General features: G+C 46.1%; 1 protein-coding gene across 2 annotated transcripts in view; it reads right to left on the reverse strand.

Annotated features, from left to right (window-relative positions):
* Nucleotides 1-21944, reverse strand: part of LOC115136689 (forkhead box protein J3-like) — an 86526-nt gene that overhangs the window by 4493 nt on the left and 60089 nt on the right. For both annotated transcript variants that reach the window (XM_029672360.2, XM_065027146.1), the window contains 8 exons: nt 20324-20398; nt 16285-16368; nt 13996-14097; nt 8767-8895; nt 5696-5870; nt 3702-4181; nt 3273-3374; nt 90-290 (listed from right to left, as the gene is read on the reverse strand). In XM_029672360.2, the coding sequence (XP_029528220.2) occupies nt 90-290; nt 3273-3374; nt 3702-4181; nt 5696-5870; nt 8767-8895; nt 13996-14097; nt 16285-16368; nt 20324-20398 (1348 nt within the window). The remainder of the gene's footprint in view (nt 1-89; nt 291-3272; nt 3375-3701; nt 4182-5695; nt 5871-8766; nt 8896-13995; nt 14098-16284; nt 16369-20323; nt 20399-21944) is intronic.

Here is a 21944-nt window from a genome sequence, read left to right on the forward strand (position 1 = left end):
ACATGTCGGCATTGTCCTGATAATGGGAGTGGTCTGAAATGCTAAATGCAATAATAGTGTGAGCTAGGATGTAGGTGAGGGTCACTGACCTGTGGTGATGTGCTGGCTGGGCTTGTTGGGGTGCATGGAGCCATGGCATACGGGTACGGGCGGCGGCTGCACTGCCCCCTGTGGCTGAATGACACCAGTGCGGGTGAAGAACTGGTTGATAGACGAGCAGAGGTCAGCGATCTGCGTGGGCTCCAGAGACCAGTTGTTCAGCTCCGCTTGTCTCATGCTCTCCTTCAGTCCTGCACGGGGTCAGACCCAAATGCAACATCAGCCAAGGAAAAAAGCAAGACACAGCCACCTCTGCAGCACACCAGTCAAACCATATCAGTAGTACTAGCTGCCAGTCACTGCAGTGACAACAGTGGAGTTCTAAAAATCACACCACATTAAAAGGTCAAGAGGGTGTAGATAAGTTTATGTAAAAAACATGTATTACACATAACTACATTTTAACAGTGAAATCTAATTAAAACCTATTTTGCAATTGTATATTGTATACTCAGCTAGCACAGATTGGAATATGTTCTGAAATTCATCGGATGGCATTGAAGAGTTTACCACAGGCACCCGCTTCATTATCATCCTTGAGATGTTTCTACAACTTGATTAGTCCACCAGTGGTAAATTCAATTGACTGGACATGATTTGGAAAGGCACACCTGTCGATCTAAGATCCCACAGTTGACAGTGCATGTCAGAGCAAAAACCAAGCCATGAGGTCGAAGGAATTGTCCGTAGAGCTCCGAGGCATGATTGTGTCGAGGCACAGATCTGGGGAAGGGTACCAACAAATTTCTGCAGCATTGATGGTCCCCAAGAACACAGTGTCCTCCATCATTCTTAAATGGAAGAAGTTTGGAACCATCAAGATTCTTCCTAGAGCTGGCCAATCTAAGCAATCAGGGGAGTAGGGCCTTAGTCAGGGAGGTAACCAAGAACCCAGTGGTCTCTCTGACAGAGTTCCAGAGTTCATCTGTGGAGATGTGAGAACCTTCCAGAACTCCAACAAACAGGCCTTTATGGTATAGTGGCCAGATAGAAGCCACTTTTCAGTAAAAGCCACATGATAGCCTGCTTGGAGTTTGCCAAAAGGCACCTAAAGACTCTCAGACCATGAGAAACAAGATTCTCTGGTCTGATGAAACCAAGATTGAACTATTTGGCCTGAAACCCAAGCATTACGTCTGGAGGAAACCTGGCACCATCCCGACGGTGAACGCATGGTGGTGGCAGCATCATTTTCAGCTGCAGGGACTAGTCAAGATTGAGGCAAAGATGAATGGAGCAAAGTACAGAGATCCTTGATGAAAACCTACTCCAGAGCTGGGGCAAAGAATCACCTTCCAACAGGACAACAACCCTAAGCACACAGCCAAGACAACGCAGGAGTGGCTTCGGGACAAGTCTCTGAATGTCCTTGAGAGGCCCAGCCAGAGCCTGGACCTGAACTCGATCGAACATCGAGTAACAATAAAATTAGATTTGATGTGCTTCAACAAAGTACTGAGTAAAGGGTCTCAATGCTTATGTAAATTTTAAGTCAAGGGGTCTGAATACTTTCCGAAGGCACTGTATCCCAATCAGATGCCATGGATTACAGGCAACATCCGTACTCTGACGCTCGTCGGATGTGGCAGGACTTCAAACAATAGTCTGTGTGCCCAAGAATGCGAATGTAACCCATCTATGGCCCGTAGCACTCACATCTGTAGCCATGGGGAAAACAACTTTGAAAGGCTGGTCAAGGCTCACAAAAACCATCATCCCAGACACTGTAGACCCACTCCAATTCGCATACCGCCCCAACAGATCCACAGATAATGCCATCTCTATTGCAATCCACACTGCCCTTTCCCACCTGGACAAAGGGAACACCTCCGTGAGAATTATGTTCATTAACTACAGCTCAGCGTTCAACACCATAGTGTCCTCCAAGTCAAGGACCCTGGGATTAAACAACCTCCCTCTGCATTTGGATATTGGACTTACTGACGGGCCGCCCCCACAGGTGGTGAGGGTAGGCAAAAACACATCTGCCACACTGATCCTCAACAAGGGGCCCCTCGGGGGTGCGTGCTTAGCCCCCTCCTGTACTCCCTGTTCACCCACGACTGCATGGCTGCACACGACTCCAACACAATAATTAAGTTTGCAGACGACATGACTGTTGTAGGCTTGATGACCGACAACGAGAACCTACTTGGAGGAGGTCCGAGACCTGGCAGTGTAGTGCCAGGACAACAACCACTTCCTCAACTTCAGCAAGACAAAAGAGCTGATTGGAGACTACAGGAAACGGAGGGCCAAGCACTCCCCCATTCACATTGACAGGGCTGTATTGGAGACGGTCGAGAGCTTCAAGTTCCTTGGTGTCCACGTCACTAAGGACCCATCATGGTCCAAACACACCAACATAGTCGTGAAGAGGGTACGACAACGCCTCTTACCACTCAGGAGTCTGAAAAGATTTGGCATGGGCCCTCAGATCCTCAAATGTATCCGGCTGCACCATTTAGAGCATCTTGACTGGCTGCATCACTGCCTTGTATGGAAACTGCTCAGCATCCAACCGCAAGACGCTACAGAGGGTAGTGCGTACGGCCCAGTACATCACTGTCATGTCATACTTCAATCAATCACCTAACCTACATGTAGATATTACCTTAAGTCACCCCAGCTACCTCACTCGGGACTGGTACTCCTTGTACATAGCCTCGTTATTGTGATTTTATTGTTACTATTTTCTTTATCCATTTGCAAATGTTATTCATTGTTAACTGCCTTGTTGGGAAAGCGCTCGTAAGTAGGCATTTCACAGTAAAATCTACGCTTGCATTCGGTGCATGTAACAAATAAAATAACATTGGTAATTGGATCAACTCTGTGACCTGCTGAGCAACACTGCATTTGGTAATTAAACTTGAAGGCAGCGTTCCTTAATTGAAGAGCTCCTTCAAATGAAACCCTTGATTGGCAACACTTCAGCACACCAACAAAAGAGCTCCAATAAACTTGCCTGTTGGTGCTCATCACAGGCATTATGGCATGAAATAATTTGGATAAAATGACTCGTAATCACAATAAACAGCTTTTGAAATGTTGGTAAAAAAAATAAATCCCACAGGTTGATAAAGACACGTGTATAATTAGTTATCTTATTGAGGCTTAAGTTGGATATGCCAATGCAATGGAACTGCATTCACAATCCTTCATGGCCGCACCTTGAAAAGGTGAGAGGTCGACATCAGCCCAGTTATAACTGCTGGCAATACGGCAGCTCTCTTTCAGTGCGTCCAGATTGGGGTACCAGTCAGAGGGCAGACCTGCAAACACAGAGAGGAGCACAGATTGATTTTTTTAGAGGCTGGAGAGGAATCAGCATCAACAGTACTCTACTTTGGCCACGGGGTGGAGTCGGTTCCCTCTGAAAAGGTTGCAGGGCTCCAGAGGTACTGTCTGGATGCAGCATTTGCTTTGTTCTCATTACAGCAAACCGCATAAATCAGATGATAATTTACTGTCTGTTGACCAAAATCAGGTCTCTGATGCAGAATAAATACTGAGGTAGCCAGGTCCAGCTGTGTCTCACTGGGTTATCTCTGAATGCATCTGAATGTGTGTGTGGTGCAGAGGAAAGAGGCAGGTCTTACCTGTGTTGCAGGCCATCTGTTGCTGGGCAGGATGGGGCTGGTGAGCCAGGCTCTGGTGCTGCTGCTGGGAGGGGTGCTGGCTGTGCTGCTGGGCATGTTGGGAGGGGTGCGGGGTGTGCTGTGCGTGTTGGGAGGGGTGCGGCGTGTGCTGCTGCGGGTGCTGGGCATGTGAGGGGTGCTGCCCATGCTGAGAGTGTGGAGGGTGCTGTGGGTGCTGGGTGTGTTGGCCGTGTTGGCCATGTTGGTTGTGTGGGCCATGCTGGCCGTGCTGGGAGAGGTGCTGTGTGTGGGGCGAGCCGTGGCCCGGGTGGGTGTTCTGGCCAGGGAGCTGGGGAGGGTGGGACAGGGGCACCTGGCCACCGCTGCTGGAGTGGTTGTTTGTCAGGCTGTTCTGGGTGCTGATTGTGCCACTGGGGGAGTGCTGATAGGAGCAGGCGGTATGGGTCTGCTGGGACGACTCCGTCGGCATGCCCATCAAACCTGGAAGTCCATATACACACACAGTAAAACTTATTACTCTGTGCTTCAACAAAGTCATTATTTGATATAAACATACAATGCAACAAACTACAAGAAACCACTTAAATATTACAGGTAAGTCATTAACACCAAGGGGGCTTGTAGGTTTCAGTTGTAAAAGCACCCATTCAAGTTAACGACGACATCATCATCATGCAATCAGTGGATCTGGGATTCCCTTGTTCAAGGAGCACTACACTTGACGACACAGCTGCCATTTTGAACGAGCAGCTAAAAGGAATGAGTCAGCGGCGGCAGAGCTTCTGAAAACCACAGAGAGCCGGGGCATTTCTTCTTCCGCACCCTGCAATTCTTTTGACACTTCATCGTGTTGCCTCACTATTTCGAAAAACAAGCACGACTGGAGCGCGAACATCTGCACATCCGACAGCAATAATCGGAGTGTAGGGGAGCGGTTCTTAAGAGGCCCTGGTCCATCACGGCTTTGGCACGGTAAAACCTATTTCACTGGAGTGCTTTTAGAGCCGACTCCAGCCCTGCCGCAATCGCCCCCAGAACACTCACTGCAGGGGTGACAAAGGTACATCTCTTATCTGTACAGAAAGCCCATTGTCCAACCAGGGAAATACAGAAAGCAATTAGCGCGCAGCCCCAGAATAACAATGCGAGCTCATTACCTATTATCAAAGCCAGTGAATTAGCTCACTGTCTACAGCACCAGGGTGTGAAATCCTCTCGCTCGCATATTTACACTTTTTAATTGCAAGGGCTTGTCTGACTAAGAGATTTCACTTTTATGCATATATAAAATGTTTTAAAAAAAGGTAACAACTTTAAACTAATGAAACCTAGATGATAGATTAAGGGAGAGGAACACTTTTGAAAACATTAGCATGAAATGCATTTGATTTGTGAAAGTAGGTTATACAAGAAAAAGCTTTGTCGGCGTTTGCCCATAACCCGCTTGTCAAGTGCTTTTTGTTCATCAGTCAATCAGATTACAAACAAAAAGCATTACGTTTTAAAGGGCTGACAGGCTTTTGGAGTGCCACACTTAATCCGACCCTGTGCGATGGGCCTATACCATTATGAATACCATCGTTATGGAAATTGCGTCAACAGACAGAGGTTTGATGCTGCAATCTTGTAATCGTCTGAAAAAAGAATGTATAAAACGCGGTAAAGAGATACGAGACGACAGGCAGAGTAATAACAAAGCTGCATTTACAAAACTGCATTATTCTGCTATGAACTCTTCTGTGCATTCGCATTGGGAATGAGGCCAGAGGATTTAGCATGTAGACCGTGTAAACAGCCATATGGATTTGCACTAGAGCTACTGTCTATCGAATCCCGACTCATCCAACCCACTTAACCTAATTAGTGCCAATTCCACTCTCCTTCCACCAACTGTTTAGTGCAAAACAAAAAGGCCATAGAATCATCCTGGCCTCTTGTGCACAAACTTGTCCACTACAGTACCTGATGTGTAACCCTTCTTGACGAGCACTCACCCTGTTGGCTGAAGGACTGCTCAAAGACAGACTTGTAAAGGCTGCGGAAGGAGGCACTGAGATCTTCAAAGTCGGAGAAGAGGAGTTGCTTGTCCCTCTCTGGCATACTGTACTGGGGCTGGGGCGGCTGCTGGAGGCTCATGGACTGAGACACCGACTCTTGATGGTTAGTCACCTGGGGAGGAAGAGAGATCAGGAGAAATAGAGGAGAGATAAGAGATTTGGGAGCCGTGAATTAAATCTATTCTGCTCTACTTAGAACCTGAGGGCTCTTATTTCAGTCATTCAGTACATGCTAGCGGTCACACCTCGGTCTAAAACTAACCACAATACAAACCTATTCCAGACAGACTACAACTTTCACTTTAACTGTTGAAGAGTGCTGTTTACACCGTCAAAACTGACTCTCGACTGGGAAACATACTTCTCAGAGACATCGACGGATATCTGCACATAGATCTGCTGGAGAACAAGAGAGACACTGAAACATGTTTCTCCATTTAGTGCAACAGATCTAGGCATATAGATCTATAATATTTTAGTCCAGTCCACTAAGCTAATCGAACTTCTAAAGACATAATGGACATGTATAAGCAGCTAAATATCAGTGTTCATTCTTCAACCTATCAGCGACTTGCCTTTGACAGTCTTAAATCGCTGCTTGCAGCCTCATCTCAAATAGTAACCAACACGAACACAAAGCCAATAACTCAGATGGCCGGCAAAATGTATTTTAAAAAAAACAAAAAATAAATCAATACCAAAGTCTTGTACAAATAACCATTCATTTTAGTCATGTCCAGCATATGCCTGGGGGTCGATTTTTATCTGCGGGTGTATGAGAGTGCAGTCAATGTTGCGCTCTAGCAAGACTGTCTAATGAAGTTCATCATGAGAAGAACACTAACATGGAGTCACCACTATTCTATAACTGAGGACACAAAATGAGTCTTCATGATCTAACTCCGCATCACAGAGGTAGCTTTCAAGCCATACCAGGTTTAACATTTGAAGGACACTAATAATTGAGCCATCACTACTCTATCGCTAGGGAGACTCCTTCAATTCATGTATGTTGGAGGCCACGTTATTTACAACAGCAAAGGCTTTGAAGCCTTACTCGTGGGCTACGGTATAGATTGCCTTGCTATAGAATTCAGTCAGTGTGGCTGGCTGAAGTGAGGCAGTAATAAGAAGAGACTGGTCTCAGCAGCACTGGAGAAACATCCATCAGTCTGAACAGATCGATGCAGAGAGCCTGGAGCAGAGAGCACCCTGGGAAGCGGGAGGACCACACCAAAGAAGGGGGCATCTCTGGTGGGAGGACATCACAGGCAGCAGCTCTCCAAGAACGTGTACAGATCTCTCTTTCCCTTAACCCTCCCCCCTGGTCAGGGGCACGGCCCTCAGAGTGGAGCTGCTTCACTGTGTTAAAGTTCCAGGCTTTCAGCTAACTAACCGCTATGTAACTCTGTGATAGTGAGGTTAGGGATCGGCATGCACAGTCTAAATGACTATGTCTAGTGGTGAAGCAGACAGTAGCGGTTTTAGGATCTCAGTCTTAGAAGTATATGGTTGTCAGTGTGATTACAGATTGACATGTATAGTCTATATTACTGTATGTCTAGCTGTGATAGTGGCAGTGAAATGTGGTGTTTCTTTGGTCTTAGCTCGTGCTTAGCCCGGGGCACTGTGGTTAGAGGTTGATATACTGTGCATTCGGAACCTATTCAGACCCCTTAACTCTTTCAGAATTTTGTTACGTTACAGTCTTATACTAAAATGGATTACATCGTCCCCCCCCCCCCCCCCCCCCAATCTACACACAATACCCCATAATGACAAAGCAAAAACAGGTAAACATTTTTTTGCAACCATTACATTTACATAAGTATTCAGACTCTTTACTCAGTACTTTGTTGAAGCACCTTTGGCAGTGATTACAGCCTCAAGTCTTCTTGGGTATGACGTTACAAGCTTGGCACACCTGTATATTTGGAGAGTTTCTCCCATTCTTCTCTACAGATCCTCTCAAGCGCTGCAGGTTAGATAAATGATTTCTATCTATCTATCTCTATATAAAAAAAAACTTAAATATCACATTTACATAAGCATTCAGACCCTTTACTCAGTACTTTGTTGACGCACTGAGAAAATGTAGGTGCCTTTTGGAAAACTCTAAGCTGGCTGTCATGTGCCTTTTACTGAGGAGTGGCTTCCGTCTGGCCACTCTACCATAAAGGCCTGATTGGTGGACTGCTGCAGAAATGGTTATCCTTCTGAAAGGTTCTCCCATCTCCACAGAGGAACTCTAGAGTTCTGTCAGAGTGACCATCGGGTTCTTGGTTACCTCCCTGACCAAGGCCCTACTCCCCCGATTGCCCAGTTCGGCCGGGCGGCCAGCTCTATGAATAGTCTTGGTGGTCCCAAACTTCTTCCATTTAAGAATGGAGGCCACTGTGTTCTTGGGGACCTTCAAGGCTGCAGAAAATGTTTTGGTACCCTTCCCCAGATCTGTGCCTCAATAAAATCCTGTTACGGAGCTCAACGGACAATTCCTTCAGCCTCACGGCTTGGTTTTTGCTCTGACATACACTGTCAACTGTGGGACCTTATATAGACAGGTGTGTGCCTTTTCAAATCATGTCCAATGAATTTAATTTACCCCAGGTGGACTACAATCAAATTGTAGAAACATTAAGGATGATCATTCGAAACAGGATGCAGCTGAGCTCAATTTCAAGTCTCATAGCAAAAGGTCTGAATTCTTATGTAATTTAGGTATTGTTTAAAAATATATTTTTAATAGATTTGCAAAAAATAAATAAAAATGTAAACCTGTTTTCACTTTGTCATTATGGGTTATTTTATGTAGATTGATGGAACCAAAATTATTTAATCCATTTTAGAATAAGGGTCAAAGGGTGGGTTCAAGTCAAGGGGTGGGAATACGTTCCGAATGCCCTGTACATGGTCTAAATTGTGTCTAGCTGGAATCTTGTCGTCGTTTGTGGTGCTTGGTCAGAGAAGTGTGTAGCACTGTGGTTAGAGGTCGCAGTGCAACGTCTTACCGGTGTGTAGCTGTGCACGCTGCCAACACTGTTTAGATTGACTGAGGCCAGACTCTGGTCAGACAGGCTGTTGTTAAGGCTGCTTCTTGGGCTGTCACTCCCATCCTGATCTGGGTTGTATAATGCCACCTGAAATAAGATGAAGGCACTGCATTAGCTTTTCTTGCATACCACACATCCTGGAGATTCACCAACAGGGTTTTTACGTAATCATTATCCTTCCAACGGTAAAAATGCATGCAAATCAGTTTGGTTCCGTAACAAACGGAATTTGGTTTGTGTGTGTGTGTCTAGGAATTCGATACCTGTGTGTGCGTAAAGCTGTTGTGTACTGGATGTTATCACTTGTCATTACTGCAGAGCGTTTTCTCTGAACTGAAATGTTGGCTGGCCTGGAACACCTTTACGGAGGCTACACAGCCAGCAGAGCCCCAGGGGTCCCTTCTGAATGAGTGTCCAGGTAAAGGCTCTTCTCTCTGGGTAGGTAAAGTGAGACCGCCCCCTTCTTTACTAAAGGTCACACTACTGGCCGTGTCAGACCCATCTGCTCACTGTGCGCAAATCGGTTTGGGACAACCAACAAAAGGTCTTCGGCGCAACCGAGACCCTGACCTTTCAATACAGCGACGCAAGCAGCCAGAGCACTTCAGAACACTTCATTATCATCATCTGAAAAAGGTTTTGCTAAGGGGGGAAAAGTGTATTGTGGCATAACACAACAGACCGCAAATAAGTAGCATTGGTGGTAGAAACAATCTGATCATGAATATAATGAGATCCGGAGAGAAAAGCTGTTGCATTCAGTTTTTTCCATAGTGTGGAATGGCAGCTATGTGGGATGCTGTTGGCTGGTGTGTGTGCAGGGTTTCCCCTCATACGCATCGTGGACACCACTGCAACGGTTGTTTTTACAATAAAAAAAAAACACTAAACTTGGGATGGTATAATGTTTTCAGTGGAAACGTAAACGACTAAAACAGATACAAAGTAAGTAGAAAAGATAAATGGACATTATTTTGTTAATAAGATCATCTTTGAGAACTAACAATCACCAGAAATCACCAGAAATTCCAAAAATGGCGTGGGGCCCCCATTGATTTTGTTATGCCATCTGAGTGACTCAAACATTAGCCATGGCAAAATGTGTAGATTTGCAGGACATTTGCCTTAGAAACAGCAACATTTTGTCTCCGCATCCAAGAAGGCCTCTAAACTCTCCTCCCACTAACTATGCCACCGCAGCTGAAAAAAAACTTGGGGAAACACTGGTGTGACAAACCATGCAGATCTTGGCAGCCTCAGTCTGGATGGTGCTGGTGATGAATCCGAGTCTTGCCCAGTGGCCGGTCGGGGCTGCATGCTCATCAGGCTGAGTGGAACAAGGCTGGGCTCTGTGCTCTGCACAATGAGACATGCAGCCCTTGGGCCAAGTGGCTGTGGCCCTGCCTGCGCCCTCTCTATAGCGCCCTCTGTCTAACACACAACAGCAGGACATGGCTGCTTTGCCTTCTGAGGCCAGAGGGAAGTCCAGGCCTGACTGCCCTCCAGTACTTGTGCGTGATTGAGCATGACGGGCACAATGGAAGTCACAAAAGTGAAAACCCAGAAAATCTCAAAAACAGGAAAGCTGAATCAAACCAAACGCTCAAAGTATTTATTATCTATTATGAAAGAAAACAAACATTCAAACCCAGATCGGGCTGCTGTCCTTATTGTTATGTCGCCAGTCTGAGCACAGACACGGAGCACTCTAAACTCAGTTTGAGCCGTCTGTCATTCTAAGCTCTCCCCTTCTCAGCTAGAGAATGACACAAATGTTGTGCTTTAATGACAACAGTCAGAAGAGAGAGCATTGAATCCAGTATTGTATTATGTGTGGGTGGGGGAAGGGGATGCAAGAGAAGCTCATTAGTCGACTCTAGCCTTCCACCACTCAGTGTGGGCTGGGCTCCAGTGTTCATTAGCGTGAACGGGGAACTCAATGAGCGGCTAAGACTGAGGGCTTAGGCACGTCTGAGAATCAGCACTACAATGCTGATCAAACTCAGTGCGCTGCAGAAATATAAATGGTATGTGTAATGAAGTCATAAAAGAGGCTTTTAGCCTTAAGCTGCTCGCCATAAATCTATTTTTACTCTCCTCATCCATAAAGTGTGATGATTTCCAAACCTCACTGTGCTCTGTGGTTTTAAACAGACCCCAGAGACCCGGGAGTCAAGTCGCCCACTTGAGCATGTACGCCACAGTCACAGACACCCAATGTCATCATGTCTCACACACATGCACTGTTCTCCCCACAGTTCACTCAGCCCCCTCCACACACACACACCCAAACAGCTCACCCGACACACCCCCAGCTCACCCCAACACACCCCCCAGCTCACCTCACTCCAACCCTCCCCCACACACACACACACCCACACACAGCTCACCCCAACACACCCCCAGCTCACCCCAACACACCCCCAGCTCACCCCCACACAGCTCACCCGACACACACACCCACACACAGCTCACCCGACACACACACAGCTCACCCGACACACACACAGCTCACCCGACACACACACAGCTCACCCGACACACACACAGCTCACCCGACACACACACAGCTCACCCGACACACACACAGCTCACCCGACACACACACCCACACACAGCTCACCTCAACACACCCCCCAGCTCACCTCACTCCAACCCCCACCCGCAGCTCACACACACTGCTCACCCCACATGCGCAGCAACTCCCTCTACAATAAATCCTGATGCGTGTTTGGTGGTAGCGAGTCAGTGCGTCTGATAGTCTTAGCCATGAATTAGGTAAAAAGCCAGGGGTATCTTTTACACGAGTCTAATCTGGAGCATGAGACACGGATTATGAAATCAAAGCGAGATTCACCCAGGTGTCGCTGACAATGCCAGCCAGTGTTCCTCATAATCCCTCTTCATGGGATTTAAGTAGGGAGAAAAGCAAAGCACAGGGCCAGACGTTTCCTCGGTAAACACACGTCTTCCTACAATCCGCCTTCCTTTATCACACTAGTGCCTGACTTCCGTCTCATTCACGCCACTGCAAACGGCTACCTCAGAATAGAGAAATAATGTGCGTTTGTTTGAGGGGGAATGAGAGAGGAAGAGGGCTACTTGAGAAATGTCTGAGGGATCGTGGGGGAAACACTCACTGGTTCTGTAGTCCTGACAACCTCACATTGACCTCTCAGAGAAGGCGGGAATTTGAGAGAGCGAGCAAGAGAATTCCTGTGGTTTGGCACAGCGCACTGAAAGAGGCGTGGCCAGTTGTGTATTTACAGTGTACTACAATGAGAAATGAGCTCTCTGGCAAGAGCAGGGCTCCGATCTGCTGCTGCTATTTCTCCTATCCACTTGATCTTTGCTTTACCATAGCAACAGTTACAAGCAGGAGAACAAAAAGACACATAATAACATCCTCACACACACACAGCCCTGCTGTAACCTTCAGAAGATTTGTTTTGTTTTCCTGCTCATGATTCTTAGCATGTGTGAAATCTAACTTTTGTTACTCTATGGAGGACGTCCGTGTTAAAATGCCCAACTGAGGTTCGAAACCCCGGCAAATCAATGACGAGTGCTTATTTGTTGAGATGAGGAAAGACAGACGCGTGTGTGTGTGTGTGTGTGTGTTTACAGTGCCCCCTCACCACCCACCCCAAGACAACGGGCAGCCACTCACACAAACAAGACTCCTCTAACTGCACACTGATTTTACACACACACACACACACACACTGCAACCCCCCCCCCCCGTTTATATTAAACCCAGTCTTTTTGCCTGCTGCAGTAAATTAATAAGCGTCTTGCAGGCTTTTTAAAAGTACTCCAGAGAGCTGCCCCCACTGGGCCCAGAGAAGAGGACTTAAGGTTAAAAAGCCTATTTCAATTCCAGAGTGAACCGCACACTCAGAGCCAACAGCTTGCAGTCCCTGGGGTTTCTCAACATCTCTGCAGTATCGGCCCCACCCACACACACCCACCCCTGCAGCAGAGAGGGTAATGTCCCCAACCACACTTGATGGACAGAGAAGGACTGGGCATCAACTTCCAGGTGTGTCGGCAGTGGGGTTGGGGTCAGTTCCATTGCTCCTCAAGTAAACCAAATTCCAATTCGACTTTCTCTTCATGGAAATGAGAAATGTCAGTGTACTTCCTGAATTGACCCCAACCCTAGTGTGTAGAGTATCACATTGCAAAGTCTGTGTGTAGGGTCGATCATATTGCAGAACATCCAAGTATCGATACCGTATTGCATAGTACGAGTAATCCCTTGTTGTGGTGCTGTGTGTGTGTGAGCGGAATGAAACTGGAGTGGAGCGTGCCTAATTTGGCTGGAGCGGATTAAAAAAATATATATGTTTGGCTCGACCTTCTCCCCCACTCCAATTTTTCTCCGGTACCACTCAGCCACGAGCTCTAGGCTCTGCCCAGCATTTTGCTTCATTTCCTTCATCACGGTTCTTTTAAAAAGCCAGGGCCTCCCGTTGTATTTATTTAGCCTAACCCACCACTAATGCGCAGAGATGTTGACGTGAGTCGACTGAGAAATAGGTCACACGGCCTGTGTTATTGATGGCAAGACAACCAATGAGCAGCAACGGAGATGTTTTGATTTCTATATAGGCTATTGTTAAAGAGGAGTCTGAATTTGTAACTGTCCATCAACTGTCAAATGTGAGCACCACAGAGACGCAGCGACAACTGAAGTATCCGATTATCAATTGATTTAAAAAATATATATATATATTTTTTACACATCAGGTAGATCCTTGTTGAATAGCCTGCCCTACAACATGTTGAAATGTTGACGATTGTTAACTTCAAAACCAAATGGTTGAAGGAGTGACTGTTAAATTATATTTTAAACACAAAATTTGAGAACATTTGGAGCAGCATTTTTATTAATTTTTTTGCAGAGAGGAGGAAAAGGACATTGACCGGTCTGAGCAACGAGGGTGGATTTCTGACCGCTCAACTCCGCTCGCACACTCACCACTACAGTATTTTTGTATACAGTGCTTCTTGTGCTGCATTGCAGCTGGGCGTTAGTGTGAGATGTACTGGAAAGAATCTGTAAATGTGTGTATGTGTGTGTTTATCCCAGTTGAGTGCTACTCTCAGGGGGGGAATAAGCTGTGGGTGGTTGGGTGTAGGGGAGGGAGGGTCAGGGCGGTGCAGTGTGTGCAGGGTAGGTACCTTGTTCGTCACAGTGTTGATTGCCAGCGTTGGAGAGGCACTTCCAGAGATCATACAGTCCATTCCCAAAGACTCCGACTCCAGGCTGTACGGTGTGGAAGCCTGGAGGGAGACCAAAAAGAAACACTCTTAGCTAATTATCAAATAAAGGAGCACAAAAAAACATTCTAAACTAATTATCAGAATGATACAGGACCTCAAGCCATAGGTGGAGGTAAAGGTCCTAACACTCATGTTCCAGTGTTTGTTGGGAAGCTCGTTTTCCTTCCAGGCAATAGGGAGGGATGCAGATCCCCAGTATGGAAAATACACCAGGACCATTTATAAAACAACAAAAAGGAGCAACACCTTTATTTAGGTCACATCGGAAATATTTCCAGAGGAGATGGAGAAAAGAGCACAGCCCCCATTGCTCCCTGCACGGCTCGGTCGGAGGGAGATAACTCCACCACGCCTGTCTCCCAAAACTGCTTACTGTAAGAGGATTGGCTGGCAACAATACCATTTTTAATTCATGATAAACATAAATGAGATTTCACCATTTCTAATGTCGGAGGACTTAAATGGGATGCCTTGTAGGCAGCCAGTCAAAACTGTAGGGGAGGATGGCGTGCACGTGTCATACCAACAACATACATGTACAAACTTGAGTGTGCATGTCATGCTTTTGAATTACACAACAATTACTATATTTAAGCTCATTTACACTGTGTGTCACATGTATGGAATGTGCGTTGCTCTATCCCTCTCCCTATCTTACAACCGCAGATAGACACACACACACGTGGGTGGTTAACGGAGTGAGTGGGTTTGCCTTTCCACTGATTCTTTGTGTCTTCGTCTCAGTGTTTCAACCGAAGCCCCACATGTCTTCTTGTAGCCTATGGCGGGCCACACAGGGGAGGCCAGACTGCAGTAGCCAGGGAGGAAGGGATGGATGCCTCGTAGCCAGGTCAATCTGGGCAGTTGACTAAACCAGTATATTACACTGGACGACTCATGCATAATTAAAAAGACAAACGCTCCCACTCAGAATAACCAGCCAGAGGACATCAATTGATGTTCGAAAAATATATATATATATATGTACACAAAAGTATGTGGACACCCCTTCACATTAGTGGATCCAGCTATTTCAGCCACACCCGTTCCAGACAGGTGTATAAATAAATAAAAATCTGCACACAGACATGCAATCTCCATAGACAAACATTGGCAGTAGAATGGCCTTACTGAAGAGCTCAGTGACTCAACGTGGCACCGTTGTTACATTCCTGCCCTGCTAGAGCTGCCCTGGTCAACTGCAAGTGTTGTTACTGTTAAGTAGTAGGCCCAACCGCAAAGTGGTAGGCCACACAAGCTCACAGAACTGCCGAGCACTGAAGAACGAAAAAAAAAAAAAAAAAAAGCCTGTCCTTGGTTGCAACAAGTTCCAAACTGCCTCTGGAAGCAACGTCAGCACAATAACTGTTAGTCGGAAGCTTCACGAAATGGGTTTCCATGGCCAAGCAGCCGCACACAAGCTTAAGATCACCATGCGCAAAGCCAAAATTCGGCTGGAGTGGTGTCAAGCTCGCCGCCATTGCACTCTGGAGCAGTGGAAATGCATTTTCTGGAGTGATGAATCACACGTCACCATCTGGCAGTACGACGGCTGAATCTGGCAGACGCCAGAAGGCTACCTGTCCCAATGCATTGTAGGAATAATGGTCTGGTGCTATTTTTCATGGTTTGGGCTACGCCCCTTAGTTCCAGTGAAGGGAAATGAACGCAACAGCATACAATTCTGTACTTCAACATTGTGGCATCAGTTTGGGGAAGGCTCTTTCCGGTTTCAGCATGACAATTCCCCATGCACAAAGCAAGGTCCATACAGAAATGGTTTGTCAAGATCAGTGTGGAAGAACTTGACTGGCCTGCACAGAGCCCTTACCTCAACCCCATCTAACTCCTGTGGGATGAATTGGAATGCTGACTGAGAAAAGGCCTAATCTTCCAACAATCCGTGCCTGTCCTCACTAATGCTCGTGGCTGAATGGAAGCAAGTCCCTCTAGCAATGTTCCAACATCTAGTGGAAATGCTTCCCAGAAGAGTGGAGGCTGTTATAGCAGCAAAGGGGGGGGACCAACTCCATATTAATGCCCGTGATTTTGGAATGAGGTGTTCGACAAGCAGGTGTCCACATACTTTTTGTCATGTAGTGTATGTAAATAATGGCATGTGTTAAGTGAGGGTATCTACAACTGTATGAAGACAAAGAATCATGGTGTGTGGTCTGGGGGACTTACCCTCTCTCCGGACCGTGGCCTCTTCTTCGGCCGTGTGGGCAAGGCGTCTTCCTTTGGGTTGGTGTCGATGGCCCAGTAGGAGCCCTGTGGGGGTGTGGGGGGGGGGGGGGGAGAGGACCATTGAGCACCGCAGTAAAGAACAGAACAGACAAAGTCTTGCCTGGCACCACAGAAATGTTAGCAATGGACATATGGCTTTCCATCTCAGGACAAAGAGTAAAAATCGGACTTTTCTTTGGTACTGCCACATTAGTGCTTTGACAAAATGCTAGCAAAACACAATCCACAAAAAAAAAAAAAAGTATAGTCCTGTGTGGGTATTAAGTGTGTACGTGGGTTTTGTTTGTAATTGGAGGGAGCGGTGTTTCGTGGCAAGGCTTCCCTTTGTCTTTGGTGCTCGTTAGTTAGAGACTGGGGCTGTTGAACTGGTAAACCCCTCCTGAAGCAGTGCTAGTGTATCCAACTGTAGCTGGCCTGCTGTGGCCAGGCGCGGGAGCAGCGCTTTGGGTTTCTGTTCCATGTCTGAGCCCAGCTAATCAAGGAGAGAATAGACCTGCTGGCGCGGAGGCTGCAGCTCCACACAACTCCACCCCGTGGCTGCATTATTTATCTCTGCAGTCGGACACATTTCATTCATTTTTCAATGGCAATTCCTCCCTGAAGCCACAAGCATCACTGCTTACAGTGGTTAAAATGAGATTCTCAGCCCCAGGCCATTACAAGTTGTGATTTCATTTAAAAAAAATGTTTTTATATTACTCCTGATAGAATCATTCACAATTGTCCGGGGAAGTGAGATCAGGACCTTTAAAATGACTTCCTTAACAGAGAGAATAATTGATATTTACAGAGAAATTGTCAGTCTAGACAACAGAAGAGAAAGTGCTGTTGCAACAACCTGTGTCTAAAGCCATCCATACAACACGTGTCCCGTAGTAGGCCCATTTCATACTCGTCACGGTACTACTGCCATCTAAAGCACGGTCCTGTGTTTCTCTCAGAGCTTTCATTTTGAAACGCTGCAACTTTAACTCCACTGCTGCAACAATACAATGTTGAGAAAATATGTTTTCATATTTTTTTAAACCTCAGGGTCAATTAGTGTTTCCCTCAGAGGGAGAATAATTCACAGTGGAAATTAACCAGAGACAATTAAGCGGTAATAATATACATATAGAAGTCAGAAGTTTACATACACTTAGGTTAGAGTCATTAAAACTAATTTTTCAACCACTCCACAAATTTCTTGTTAACAAACTATAGTTTTGACAAGTCGGTTAGGACATCTACTTTGTGCATGACAAGTAATTTTTCCAACAATTGTTTACAGACAGATTATTCCACTTATAATTCACTGTATCACAATTCCAACGGGTCAGAAGTTTATATACACCAAGTTGACTGTGCCTTTAAACCACTTGGAAAATTCCAGAAAATGATGCCATGGCTTTAGAAGTAGGACTACAGTTTGCAACTGCACATGGGGACAAAGATCGCACTTTTCTGGTCTGATGAAACAAAAATAAAACTTTTTGGCCATAATGACCATCGTTATGTTTGGAGGAAAGGGGGAGGCTTGCAAGCCAAAGAACACCATTCCAACCGTGACACACAGGGGTGGCAGCATCATGTTGTGGGGGTGCTTTGCTGTGGGAGGAACTGGTGCACTTCACAAAATAGATGGCATCATGAGGCAGGAAAATTCTGTGGATGAATTGAAGCAGCATCTCAAGACATCAGTCAGGAAGCTAAAGCTTGGTCGCAAATGGGTCTTCCAAATGGACAATGACCCCAAGCATACTTCCAAAGTTGTGGCAAAATGGCTTAAGGACAACAAAGTCGAGGTATTGGAGTGGCCATCACAACACCCTGACCTCAATCCTATAGAAGATTTGTGGGCAGAACTGAAAAAGCGTGTGCGAGCAAGGAGATCTACTAACCTAGTTATACCAGCTCTGTCAGGAGGAATGGGCCAAAATTCACCCAACTTATTGTGGGAAGCTTGTGGAAGGCTACCTGAAACGTTTGACCCAAGTTAAACAATTTAAAGGCAATGTTACCAAATACTAATTGAGTGTATGTAAACTTCTGACCCACTGTGAATGTGATGAAAGAAATAAAAGCTGAAATAAATCATTCTGACATTTCACATTCTTAAAATAAAGTGGTGATCCTAACTGACCTAAGACAGGGACACTTTTTTACTAGGATTAAAGGTCAGGAATTGTGAAAAACTGAGTTTAAAATGTATTTGGCAAAGGAGTATGTAAACTTCAGACTCAACTGTATATGTGAGTATAAATCCCATTATACCTCACTGTTCTGTAGCCCAATTCAATTGTTGATATATTTGGCGATGTTGGTCTTCACTGCAAGAGGCTTAGAGTAACGGACAGAGAAACGTCTAAGGACGCCTGAAGGTGAGCTGCCTGAGCTGCATGTTTTGATCAAAGCATCTGGTTCACTGCTAGATGTATGAGGATTTTGGGGTTAACTGTTTCAATTAGAGCTCTTGGTAGACTGAGACTCACTGCGCCGGTGGAGAGACGGGCGGTGTTTCTTTTAATTAGGCAAAAAAAAAAAACATCTTTAAGCACAAACCCTTGGGGAGTTTCTGCATTTCTCCACACGCCCCTCGAGACTCGACGGGGGAAGAGACTTAAATAAATCACAAATGCACTGCATCATAGTGAAGCTGGCAAAGCAAGAATGTCTGTCCATAATGTAAGCTACAAATGTAAGGAAAACTAAGCTCTACCATCCATGTAGTCTCTACACAAAATGCCATGGACATGTGATGATTCCACCAGAAGCCCTGATGACCTGTTTCTCTCAGAGGCTGGTGATTTTCCTACAGTATTGTATGTCAACCTATTTGTTTTAATCACGGTGCACATTTAGCATTCCTAACCGGTTAACACGTGAAATAAATAGGTCTCTGCAGTGGGAGCCGTAACGGCACTTTTACACCCCCCCCCCCCCCCTCCACGGTGAAGGTGTACGCCACGCATGTCATCTCGCTCTCCATCTCAGAGGTAGACACGGTGCTCTCCTATCTCATCCGACCAGCACTGCTCATATCCCTGCCACATTACAATACTGATGGAACCTATCTAGAGGCTAGCACTTCTTTGAAGTTGTCTTGGGGGGGGTGAGGAAAATTCCAAATTAAGTTGGCCATGCATTTGGAATGGGACTCACAGCAATAGATTATTTTGTATTTAGTGCAGCTCCCAGGAGTGTCAATATCAGAGGATTACAGCAAAACATGAAATTAGCATTCAGTCCCCAACCTCTACAGTACATAGCTTGGCGTAGCTCTTCAAGCCACTGTGTGCCTGTTCGCCAGACAAAAACTCTTACATATGGTTCGACCAATTCACATAACCAGGATACACTAAATATAGGCCCTCATGGTCCAACCACGTGAGAAACAAAGCACAGTGAGAGATACTAGTAAGACAAGGGACAGGGCGAGAGATGGGAGTGATTGTGTGGTAAAACAGGCTGGTATGGGAGCTGGTGGTGTCATAGCAGCAGTCCCTGCCGGCCTGAGATGATGGGGCGGGAGAGGCAGGTGCTGTGTGTCAGCGTGGCCTCCCTCTCTCACCCTAAATGCTGATCTGGGGGCTTTTCTCCTCATAACCTTTTTGAGCGTTACTTGAAATGCACTGAATACGGCCTTATTTTTGACTATTCCCACAAGGACAGTGACTTATTATCACATCTTCGTACTTAGTCTGCCCGCAGGTCTAAAAAACAAAAACAAAAGCAAAAAACATGGTCTTTACATTTGACATGCAATTTTGTGGGCATGGAATGTTCAAAATAGATTACGAGTGTGCCATGCATTTCCAGACTGTCAGAGCACACTGGCAGCGAACATGTTCCTCATGCAGACAGCATTAGATCATATTGGAGGACTACTTGCAAAGAGTGAGCCTAGACTAGTAGGTCTGTCTGTGGACACCAGCCGCTTATTTCCGCTACGTTCAGTCATCTCTGTATGTTGGGTTTGAATGAAACACGGTCGTCTTACCTTTCCCGGGTCGTCTTTGGAGCGAGGCACTTTGAGAAAACACTTGTTCAATGACAGATTGTGCCGTATTGAGTTCTGTGGGGAGAGAGAGAGAAATTTGGGGTTAGAGATAAGGGATTTCATTTTTCCCCCACTTTTTAAATCACATTAAAAAGTGAAGAGGTCTCGTGTCTTTGAGCAGAGAGCATGTCATAGCCACAGAGGCTTGGCCATTGTGAGAAAGACCAAACAGGGACCTTGGTAGCATGGTACAACATCCTTTGGTGTCAAGTCCCATTTCCTATCAAGATACACTTGTTTTAAAAATGACACCTTGGGAGGAAATAAACGGCTATATCTGTGACTAGATGTCAGTCTACACACTGTCACTGGACCAGGCCAAAGCTACCAGGACCGGGCCTAATCTACCCGGTAACAGCAGACTGGCTTCTTCTACTTCTCAAATTACATGGGCGCCAACAATCAAAGCTCAGCTTGAATTAAGAGACATGCATCCCAAATGAATCCCTCACTGGGACGATGCCTGATATTAATTAATGCTACACAAGTCTCCTTGGGGGAGAAATAAATTATGTAGATCATTCAGAAACTTTACTCATTACGGTGTTAGCTATTCCTCACCCACAGAGGCTGATATATATCTGCCTGGTTGGGGGCTCGAAGCAGCCATGATGATGGCTGTAGAGTGGAGCGGTGCTCCTGGTTTAGTATCAGTTAGAGTGGAGCCGGCCAGCCTCCTGGAATCAGCCGGGGCTGGACCAGCCACAGGCTTAACGGACTAGCCGAATGCACACATCTCCACACCATTCTAGTATTGACAGATGGCTGCACTAAGCACCTTTGAGATCCTCAGACGAGTCGGACGGTCGTTGGGCAGATGTGTGATGTGTACAGCCCAAAGCCGATAAGATGGCGCTGATTGTAACAGCAGTATAGAGAAATACACCTCAGGAAGAGAGGACAACGACAGTCTTGTTATTAAGCTGTCAATCTCCGGTGGTAAAATCCCCTGAAATGCTCAAATCCAAAACACCAAAACATACACAACCTGATGCAACCAAAAGTGGCAGGACCGTTACAGGAAGGGCAGATTGTGTTCATTATAGAAAAATAAAACGTATTCATTTTTTAATCTCAATAACGAGGCTAATCAAACCCCAAAATCTGTGTCACCGTCTGATAGCATCAGTGCTATATATTCCAGTCTAGTGTGGGACTGGAGTGTATCAGTCAGTGTCCGTGGTTGATGGAGAGATGGTCCAGCAAGCCTGCCTGCTCTACTGGGAATCTGTTGGAGCAGCCGTTCAGTCAGGCCTGGCAGGGCTTCCTCACAGACTGCACTAAAATCAGTAGGATGGTCTGTATCCAGTCTGCCCGCCAGTCAGTCTTAGCCTACATGCCTCCTGCATTAGGGCAGGGGTTCTCCAAACGTTTTCACTCAGGCCCACCTTCCAGCATTGGGGAGCATTCAATATTTCAATTTGTGTGTGTGTGTGTGTGTGGGGGGGGGGGCTGCCTTGGGAACCACTGCATTAGTTGATATGACCACATGTCAAGTGGGGACACTCAGCTGTGTCTGACACCGTGCATGTGGATACATATGTATAGACATACAGTAGAC

The sequence above is a fragment of the Oncorhynchus nerka genome, linkage group LG2 (genome assembly GCF_034236695.1).
Source record: "Oncorhynchus nerka isolate Pitt River linkage group LG2, Oner_Uvic_2.0, whole genome shotgun sequence".
In the NCBI taxonomy this organism is placed as follows: domain Eukaryota; kingdom Metazoa; phylum Chordata; class Actinopteri; order Salmoniformes; family Salmonidae; genus Oncorhynchus; species Oncorhynchus nerka.